The sequence below is a fragment of the Equus asinus genome, chromosome 2, assembly GCF_041296235.1.
Source record: "Equus asinus isolate D_3611 breed Donkey chromosome 2, EquAss-T2T_v2, whole genome shotgun sequence".
NCBI lineage: Eukaryota > Metazoa > Chordata > Mammalia > Perissodactyla > Equidae > Equus > Equus asinus.
Window position 1 is genome coordinate 152,483,868 of NC_091791.1, and position 10,556 is coordinate 152,494,423.

The 10,556-nt window shown below is 39.5% G+C and overlaps 1 protein-coding gene across 21 annotated transcripts in view; it reads left to right on the plus strand.

The window, feature by feature from the left end:
- Positions 1-10,002, plus strand: part of PPIP5K1 (diphosphoinositol pentakisphosphate kinase 1) — a 42,085-nt gene extending 32,083 nt beyond the window's left edge. For 15 of the 21 annotated variants that reach the window (XM_070502525.1, XM_070502611.1, XM_044765022.2 and 12 more), the window contains 2 exons: positions 5,228-5,341; positions 8,016-10,001. In XM_070502525.1, the coding sequence (XP_070358626.1) occupies positions 5,228-5,341; positions 8,016-8,914 (1,013 nt within the window). In that variant the 3' untranslated portion in view covers positions 8,915-10,001. Of the gene's footprint in view, positions 1-5,227; positions 5,342-8,015 lie in introns of all 21 variants that reach the window. The other 6 variants (XM_070502538.1, XM_070502541.1, XM_070502609.1 and 3 more) reach the window with 1 other exon arrangement.
- The last annotated feature ends 554 nt before the right edge of the window (positions 10,003-10,556 follow it).

A 10,556-nucleotide genomic window follows, 5' to 3' on the forward strand; every position in this document is an offset into this window, starting at 1 on the left:
ACTATATGCTGTCTACAAGAGACTCACTTTAGATCCAAAGACAAAAATAGGTTGAAAGTGAAAGACAGAAAAAGGCTTTCCTTGCAAATAATAACCAAATGAGAGCTGGGGTAGCTATACCAATTCAGACAAAATAATCTTTTTTTTTTTTTAAAGATTTTATTTTTTTTTCCTTTTTCTCCCAAAACCCCCCTGGTACATAGTTGTATATTCTTCATTGTGGGTCCTTCTAGTTGTGGCATGTGGGATGCTGCCTCAGCGTGCTTTGATGAGCAGTGCCATGTCGGTGCCCAGGATTTGAACCAACGAAACACTGGGCCACCTGCAGTGGAATGCGTGAACTTAACCACTCGGCCACAGGGCCAGCCCCAAAGACAAGATAATCTTTAAGTCAAAAATTGTTACAAGAGACAAAAAAGGTCATTATATATTGATAGGAAAAAAAATGTCAATTCATCAAGAAGATGTAACAATTATAAACATCCACACACAAAACAACAGAGTCCCAAAATATATGAAGCAAACATTAAGAGAATCATAGGGAGAAATAGACAGCTCTACAATAATAGTTGGAGACTTCAATACCCCACTTTTAGTAATGGATGGAAGAATTGGACAGAAGAGCAATAAGGAAACAGAGAACTTGAATAACACCATAAACCAACTAAACCTATCAGACACATATAGAACATTCCACGCAACAACAGCAGAATACAGATTCTTCTTAAGTGCACATGGAATATTCTCCAGGATAGACCATATGCTAGATCACAAAAGAAGACTAAATAAATTTTAAAAGATTGAAATCATACAAACTGTCTTCTTCAACCACAATGGAATGATGCTAGAAATCAATAATAGAAGGAAAACTGGAAAATTCACAAATATGTGGAAATTAAAGAACATTCTTAAACAACCCATAGGTCAAAGAAGAAATCACAAGGGAAATTAGAATATGCTTTGAGATGAATGAAAATGCAACATGCCAGAAGTTATGGGATGCAGTAAAATCAGTGCTAAGAGAAATTTATAGCTGTAAACACCTACATTTTAAAAGAAGAAATCTTAAATCAAAAACTTAACTTTATACTTTAAGGAACTAAAAAAAGAAGAGCAAGCTAAACCAAAAGCTAGCAGAAGGAAAGTAATAATAAAGATTGGAACAGAGATAAAGGAAATAAAGAATAGAAAAACAATAGGAGGAATCAACAAAAACGAAAGTTGGTTCTTTGAAAAAACAACAAAATTGATAAACCTTTAGCTAGTCTGACTAAGAAAAAGAGAGAAGGGCCAGCTTGGTGGCATAGTGGTTAAGTTTGTGCACTCCACTTCGGCGGCCCAGGGTTCACAGGTTCGGATCCCAGGCATGGACCTAGCACCACTCGTCAAGCCACACTGTGGCAGCAGCCCACATAAAATAGAAGAAGATTGGCACAGATGTTAGCTCAGTGATGTTCTTCTTCAAGCAGAAGGAGGAAGATTGGCAACAGATGTTAGCTCAGGGAAAATCTTCCTAAAGAAAAGAAAAAGAAAAAGAGGAAAAGAGAGAGATGATGCAAATAACTAAGATCAGGAATAAAAGTGGGGACATTGCTAGTGACCTTACAGAAGTAAAAAGGATTATAAGACAGTACTATGAACAATTGTATGCCAAAAAATTAGATATCATAGATGAAATGAACAAATGCTATAAATACACTAACTACAAAAACTGACCCAAGAAGAAATAGAAAATCTGAACATACCTATAACAAGGAAAAAAGACTGAATCAGTAGCAAAAACCTGTCAAAACAAAAAGAAGTCTGAAACAAGATGGCTTCACTGGTAAATTCCACCAAACGTTTAAGAAGAATTAACCCCAATCCTTCTCATACTCGTCCAAAAAATAGAAGAGGAGGAAATACTTTATGTGAAGCCATAATTACTCTGATATCAAAGCAAGACAAAGACACCATAAGAAAAGAAAACTACAGACAAATATCCCTTATGAGTATAGAGGCAAAAATCCTCAACAAAATACTAGCAAACCAAATCCAACAGCATGTTAAAAGAATTATACACCATGACCAAGTGAGATTTATCTCAGGAATGCAAAGGTGATTCAACGTAAGAAAATCAGTCAGGGCAATACACTACATTAATAGAACACAGGGAAAAAACACCACAATCATCTTATTTGACACAGATAAGCATTTACAGAATTCAACACTCTTTCATGATAAAAACACTCAGCAATCTAGGATTAGAAGGGAACTTTCTCAACATGAACTAGGGCATTTATGAACAACCCACAGCATACATAATACTCAATGGTGAAAGACTAAAAGCTTTCCCCCTAAGATCAGGAATGAGACAAGGATGTCCACTTTTGCCACTGCTGTTCAACATGGTACTGGAAGTTTTATGCAGAGCAATTAGGCAAGGAAAATAAGTATCCAAATTGGAAAAGAAGAAGTAAAACTATCTCTATTCACAGAGGAAATGGTCCCATATAGAGAAAATGGCAAAGAATCCTCAAAAAACCCTACCGGAATTAATAAACAATTTCAGGAGAGTTGTAGAGTGCAGGATCAACTCACAAAAATCTATTGTGTTTCTATACATCAGATTGTATATATACAATCCAAAAAAGAAATTAAGAAAACAATATCATTTATAATAGCATCCAAAAGAATATAATACCTGGGAGCAAATTTAACCAAAAAGTTTAAAGACCTGTACACTGAAAACTACAAAACATTGCTGAAATAAATTAAAGAAGACCTAAATAAATAGAAAGACATCCCATGTTCATGTAGAAGACATAATATTGTTAAGATGGCAATATTCCACAAAGCAATCTATGGTTTAAATATAATCTCTATCAAAATTGCAATGCACTTCTTTTTTTGCAGAAATGGAAAAGCTGACCCTCAAGTTCATATGGAATTGTAAGGGGGTCTGAATAGCCAAAGGAATCTTGAAAAAGAAAAACAAAGTTGGGGGACTCACACTTTCTCATTTTAAAGCTTACTACAAAGCTACAGTAATTAAAACAGTGTGGTACTGCCATAGGATAAACACACAGACCAATGGAATAGAATCAAGAGTCCAGAAGTAAACCCATACATATATGGCCAATCAATTTTCAACAAGGGCACCAAGACCATTTAATGGGGAAAGAATAGTCTCTTCAATAAATAGTGCTGGAACAACTGGATATCCACATGCAAAAGAATGAAGATGGACCCCTACCTCACACCATATATAAAACTCAAAATGGATCAATGACCTAACTATAAGAGCTAAAACTATACAACTCTTGGAAGACATAAGATAAATCTTCATGACCTTATATTTGGCAATGGATTCTTAGATAGACCAAAAGCACAGGCAACAAAAGAAAAAAATACATAAATGGACTTCACCCAAATTAAAAACTTTTGTGCATCAGAGGATGTTATCAAGAAAGTGAAAAGACAGCCTACAGAAAGGGAGACAATATTTGCAAATCATTTATCTGATAAGTGTTCAGAATATAACAGTTCAACAACAAAAAGACAACCCAATTTAAAAATGGGCAAAGGACTTGAATGGACATTTCTTCAAAGAAGATATACACAGAAATTAACAAGCACATGAAAAGGTGCTCACCTTCAGTAGTCATTAGGGATATGCAAATCAAAGCTACAGTGAGAGACCACTTCACACCCTCTAGGATGGCTATAACTTTTTTAAAAAGAAAAAGAAGAAAACAGAACCAGTTTTGTTGAGAATGCACAGTCTAGTGCAAGCAAAGCACAAGGTGATCCTGGGGCATATTGTATCAAAAACAAGGAAGGAATCAAGCCTGAAGAGGTTCCCACTGACCAGAATTGGAACATTTTAGCATTATAAAGAATAATTTATTGCAATTGATTAAAGTTGACTGAATATATAAAAATCCACAAGCTCATAATGGATTTTACAAAAAAGAAAACAAAAATAAAATAATTCTCATCTGCCACTACTAGAGGATACTTTTCACCAGCTCTTTCCTCTGGAAAACTAATTAAAAGGAAATAAACACTTATCCTGCCTTTTCAATAAGACCTGCAGTTCAGTGCAATCAAATAGCCCCAGTTGAAGAGGGAAAGCTCTTCTTTACAGAAAATATGCCAGCTAATAAATGTAAAAGGATTGATAGAATTACAAAGTCACCAGTTGACATCCCTAATCAAATAATTCAGGATCATCAACGGATATTAACACAATTAGGTGAAATGTTGATCAGGTTGCATGATGCCAAAGGATCACTTCTAATGAGAAGGGGAAAACTTTAAAATGGTGAGATCTTGTGGGCACCATTTTAACCCAATTACTAAACCTAGCCTTACTTAGTGGGACAATGAGACATATGTGCCTCCAATGATGCAATGTAAAGTACACAGGATCACTTCTTGAAGTATTCTTGCCAAAGTTATTTAAATTGAACCATCTAATCAAGCCTTTATATCCAACTTCCAGTTTGTAGGAAATACAAGGGATAGTGAAACAAGTTAAATGATTCTATGAGGAAGCAATCGGACAAATCCAGACTGTGTCACATGACATTCTGTGAGACAACTGACCTATTTTCAGAAAGTCACTATGAAAAAATTAATGGGGGGGGCACTATTGTAGATTAAAAGAGATTTTGGAGATGTAACAAAATACCATGCATGGTTCACGTTTGGATCTTACTATAAAGACATTTTGGGAATAATTGGGGGAGATTTGAATATGGATTGGGTATTAGATGATATTAGGGTATTATTTTATAATTTTGTTAGGTTTATTAATGGTGTATGGTTATCTAGGAAAAATTCCTTATATTTTAGAGATGAATATTGAAGTATTTAGAGGTGAAATGTTTCATAATGTCTGTCATTTATTTTAAAGAACTTCAGCATGAAGAAATAGGTGAAATAAATATGGCAAAATGTTAACGTTAGTGTGTTAGATATAGGAGGTGAGTATATGGTAATTGCACTAGTCTTTCAACTATTCAACTAGTCTTTCAACAGTTGAAAAAAATATGTTTGAAAATATTCATAATATAAGGTTTGAAATAGTAAAAGTGGTTTGTGTGTGTGAAGAGTCCCTAGGAAATGCTACCTCTCAGTCTGAGGAAGTATAAGTTGGTTTTGACTTATGTTGAGAATATGTGGCTCTTAAATTCTTCCTCATATACTTTTTTTCTTCCCTCTCTCTCCTCCACCTATCCAGCCCTCTTTGACTCTATGCACAGCAACCAGGCCTCAGATAGCCCATTTTCTGCACCCCGTAATCTCCATTCACCTACCCTACAACTCCGGCAACGCTCTGAGAAGCCCCCTTGGTGTAAGTAATCCTTTTGGAACTCCTTAGACAAAGGCCAAGAGGGCTGGAAGGATTGGTGAATGAGAAACCTATGGTATGAGGGAAACAAAGAAGAGGATTGAAAGACCAGAAATAACCAGTAGGGGAAGTGGTCTCATCTGCTGTTTCCAAGATGAAGGAGGATCTGTTTAGTCTATCTCGTCACTTCTGTCTTCTATGCCCCCTCTATCTCATTGGAGAGGCTCCTAAAAGATAGTGGCCCAGAGGGTCCTTTGGGGAAAGAAGGAAGGAGACTTCATTCTCCTCAGATCCCCATTTGGTCTCTACAGCTTTCTTAAATAAGGATGACTTAGGACGAAATCTGGACATATAGGAAAGCTGGGAGAAGGAAACTAGAAATTGCTGTTACTTTCTATGTGTCCCTTCTCTCAATTGTCTGTTCTCACTTGCTAGTCCAAGTTGAAGTGCTGCTTTTTCCCATTTCTTCTTTATAATCTCTAGCCTGTCACTAATTATCCTTGGTAACAGTGGTGCCACAACGAGTTCTTGGAGTAATTGTAGGGAGGAAAAGATACCAGTAATAATCAGAGGGAGTATAAGGGCCAGAGACACTAATGATGGAAAAATCCTTTTTGTATTCTTCCTGCCTCCAGGGAATAAATAAAATCAAATGTGGCTTTCATTATTTTATTTGGATAGGAGTGAAGCAAAGATTTGTATTTACCATTGGGGTAAACAGTTGGAGAATTTTGCCCTTTTTCTGGCACCTTGTATGCAGAAAAAAATGCTCCTTCCTGACACCAAGAATTCTTCCCCAAATTTCAGATTATTCTACACTCACCTTGCCATTGCTCCTTTTACCTCTTTCCTGGAGTGTTTATGGGTTCTGTGCCGCTGGCAATCTTATCCTTCTCCCGCTTCTGTTTTCTTTCTGCCCTCTGATTTGCCTGAATCAAACCAGTAGCTGAATGTTAAGGCTACTTGCATTCTTAGGTGAACCCATCTTAAATGTTTTTTTCTTTTTTTTAAATCTCAGTATCAGGTGTATAGCCTTATTGGTAAACATGCTTTTTTAGGGTCTGTCTGTCTGCCCTCAGTAGAGCTTGTTGGTCCAAAACCATATTCCTCTTTTTTTCCTGATTCAAGTATGCCTCTTGTGATCATTTACTGAAAGGAGAGAACTGGCATACCTTAAAATCAATAACTGACTGAGCCTTTTTAGGCTCAAGCTTGCCACCTTTCCCAGGTTCTCTTTCATGACAAGATAGTCAGGTGTCCCCTGTTTCCAAAATCTATCATTATTGGTATCAGAGTGCTTTAAATATAAAGTTACAATACCATCAGTAAATATGATATTTACAAAGGAAAAAGTAGATTATTCCCCTACTAGAGGTCAATGAAGAAGTAGAGGTTGGGATAGGAATTATCTAACAGTGTAATTGAAGACTCAAGGCCTTCATTTTACTACTGTGAGAATCTAGGAAACTAGTTTTTATATTTTATATGTGTATAATATCTACAAGCCTGTAACACTGTATGTCTCAAGACTTAGAGGGTCTTGGGGCTGGCCCCATGGCATAGTGGTTAAGTTCGTGCATGCCGCTTCAGCAGCCCAGGGTCCACTGGCTCAGTTCCTGGGCTTGGATCCTAGGCGTGGACCTAGCACCACTCCACAAGCCACACTGTGGCGGCATCCCAAATGAAGTAAAGGAAGACTGGCACAGATGTTAGCTCAGTGACAGTCTTCCTCAAGCAAAAAGAGGAAGATTGGCAACAGATATTTCAGGGCCAATCTTCCTCACCAAAAAAAAAAAGACTTAGAGGGTCTTAACCTTGGATCTATGGATGGATTTTAGGATAAAGTTTATGAACCCCAGGAATTATATGTAAAGATTAATGTGAATTTCCATATGTACATTTTTCTGGGAAGATAGTCCATAACTTTCTTTAGAGTTTCAAAGGGGTCACTGGCCCCAAGAAAGGTTAATCAAGAAGTGCTGCCATTTAGAGATTCCATGGAAGTCTTCCATCTTCAGGTAAATAGTTTTCCTTCCTACTGTTCTAATTCACAAGGTTTTTCTGCATTCTCCTGCTTACTTGTCTCTTGGGCTATAAACAATGATTACCTCTGCCCCAGAAATATGTTTGATTACTTTAAAGAAATGATTCTTAACAAAAGATGTACATCAGATTTTCTTGGGAGTGTTTCAACAAAATATATTGCTCTCATCCTCCCTGGCACCCATTCCTTTTCTGTAAACCTATAGAATTAGAATCTCTAGAGATGGAACCTAGGAATTTGTATTTTTAAAAAAATTTCCCATAATTTTGATATGTAATCCTAATTATGAAACACTGGGATAAAGTGTTTGCTTCCAAATAGGAATGAGGGGCCATGGGAGTTTGGAGTTGGGATGTGGGTACTTTGTGAAAGAACTGGATGAAGTGGGCCTCAGCACTCTCTCCTGAACTCTCAGAGGTACCTTAGTGATACTCCTGTAATATACATTAGGCCAGAGCAACAGTTCCTGAGCTGGGCTAACTTAGGAGTCTGCATAACTTGGGAAGAATTCAGACCCTCTTACCTCAAGACATGAGTAATATAGGCTGTCTATTCTGGCATTTGAACTACATACGTAGAATAGAGCCTACTCATCCATCTTGCCTGACTTGGTTTCCTGACTTTGCTTTACAGACAGCAGTGGCCCTTCTAGCACTGTGTCCAGTGCTGGTCCTTCCTCCCCTACTGCAGTGGATGGTAACTGCCATTTTGGCTTCAGTGATCAACCGTCCCTAAGTTCACATGTGACTGAAGAACATCAAAGTCTTGGGCTGCTCCAGGAGACCCCTGGAAATGGAGCTCAAGAGCTCCCCATAGAAGGGGAGCAAGAGCCTTTTGAACCAACCCAGTCCCCACAGGAACTACCTGTGGAAACCAGCCAGCCATGCCAGAAGGTTGCTGAGGAGGTCAACCAGCCATGCCAGGAGGTCCCTGACATCAGCCGGCCATGCCAGGAGAACCATACCAGTGTTAACCAGACATGCCGGGAGGTCCCTCAGATCAGCCAGCCATGCCAGATGGCCAGCCAACTGTGCCGGAAAATCTCTGAGGAAGCTTATCAGCTTTGCCAGGAGAGCCCTGAGGAGGTCAGCCAGCCATACCAGGGAGTCCCTGTAAAGGTTGGCAGGCTGGTCCAGGGTTTCCCTCTAGGGGTTGGTGGCCTGGTCCAGGAAATCCTTGTGGAAGTTGGTAAACCAGCCCAAGAGATCCCTGAGGAGCTCAGCCAACCATGCCAGGAATTCTCTGTGGAGGTTGGAAGGCTGGCTCAAGAGGCTTCTGCAATCAATCTGTTGTCTCAGGACATCCCTGAGGTTGATAAAACATCCCAAGAGTTCCCTGAGGAGGGTGATCTGCAGGTCCATGAGGTCTCTGAGGAGGTTAATCAGCAGTCCTGGGTGGTCCCTGAGGTGACTGACCAGCTGCCTGGAGAGGATATTCCACAAGCCCAGTATCCATCTAGTGATCCAAACCCTCAGAGCCAGTCTCTAGCCCATGACCAGCACTCACCCGTTCCACCAGCAACATGTGATTAATAATTTTCTCATTAGTGGTGTCACACTATACCAGCCATTTGAGCTAGCAACTTTTTCTGTTGGCTAACTCACCTGCCAGCATAAGGCCTTGTATTTCACCAGAGGTGTCTGAGGAAGCAGTCCTCTTGTCATGAAGCCAACAGCTGTGACAGAGCTGGGCTTGGAGAGAGCCAGTTTCATGTTCAAAGCAACCACTGACTCCTCACCTAGCCATTAGACTTGAATAGGATTTCCTTCAAGGGGTGCGCTGGTCTGTCATTACCCAGCCTCCTCTGAGCATCCCAGGAAATCCAGATTCTTAAAGGAAATGCCTCTTAACTGCTGAAGACACCATCTGGGGACAGCAAGTGCAAAAGGGGACTCAAAGGTCTTCATTTTTCTGGGGAATTATTCACAACTTCTCAAGGTACCCTTAGACCATATGTGCATTCAGGGGGACTCTTGTCTTTGCTAGCACTCCTCAGGTGGGCCCAAGATGGCTGTCTGAAATGTCTGGGAAAAAAGAGAGTCCCCTTCCCAAACAAACATCTGTCATGGCGCTAATCTTTAGATTGGGCTTATGGATGTTTCCATATCGTCCCCAAGTGCCCCCTCTGCCCCAATCCTGTTCCTCTGGGCAGTAGCTCTAGGGAAAAGTAGGTATTTGATTGCTGTGAAAATTTCAGAGTAACTACTTAAAATGCTCTGGGGGTTCTTGGCCAATCTGTGAAGCTGGACCTCCTTTGGGTGTGGGGCTATTTGGTTTAGGAGGTGCTGTAGTAGAGAAAATCAGGTTCTATTTTAAGCATTCAGCAGAGATCAATATTGTATAGACATGAGCAAAGATTATATATATATACACATATATATATATATATATATTTCTGTAGTAGTGCCAGGGACAGACTGGCCAAAGACCAAACACTCCAGCGTCCCCAAGAGGTTTGTCCTTATATCATTGCATCTTTAGGGCCAGGTGTGATTATGAAGCTTTTCCCAAAGATCTGGGGGTGGGTAGGAGGGGTAATTCAGTCATTGGAGTTGGGAGCCAGAACATTATGAGTGCTCAATAAATATGAAATAATGACAATGGTAGTGGTGGTGATGATGTTCATGTGAATTCAAGAATGAATATGACTGTAAGTCACTCATGTCTATTTGTGACTGAATTAATCTGAAAAGTCAAAAGCCATTATAGTTGAGCAAGAATGGGCTATAAAAATATAGGGATCAGGTATCCCGGGAGGTTCCTATGGCAGTCACCCCACCATCCCAAAGTGTCTTAAATGAGTAGTGTTGCAGGGGATTTCTATCTCTCTGAAGCACCAGAGGGTACATGCCTTCTCACCAAATCCTTAGAATCAGCTGCTTAATTTTTCACTCTGATGCTTTAGAGTGTCAGGAGGAGTTGATATGAAGGGGTTATGCTCTTTCTTTACTCATTTGACATCTTTACATTGGGAGAGCCCAGAATACTGGGAGGGCTGGATAGCCCCGTCCGTATATATTCTCATTCACAACCTGGCCTCTCCTGACATACGCAGGACTATAAAGGGTTTTGCTGCCAGGGAAAAAAAACCCAACAATTTTACGTTATGGAAATCCATACTGTACAGGTGAGAGGTGTTTACCACCTCAGTAGGCTCTGGATTTTTTAGGGCCC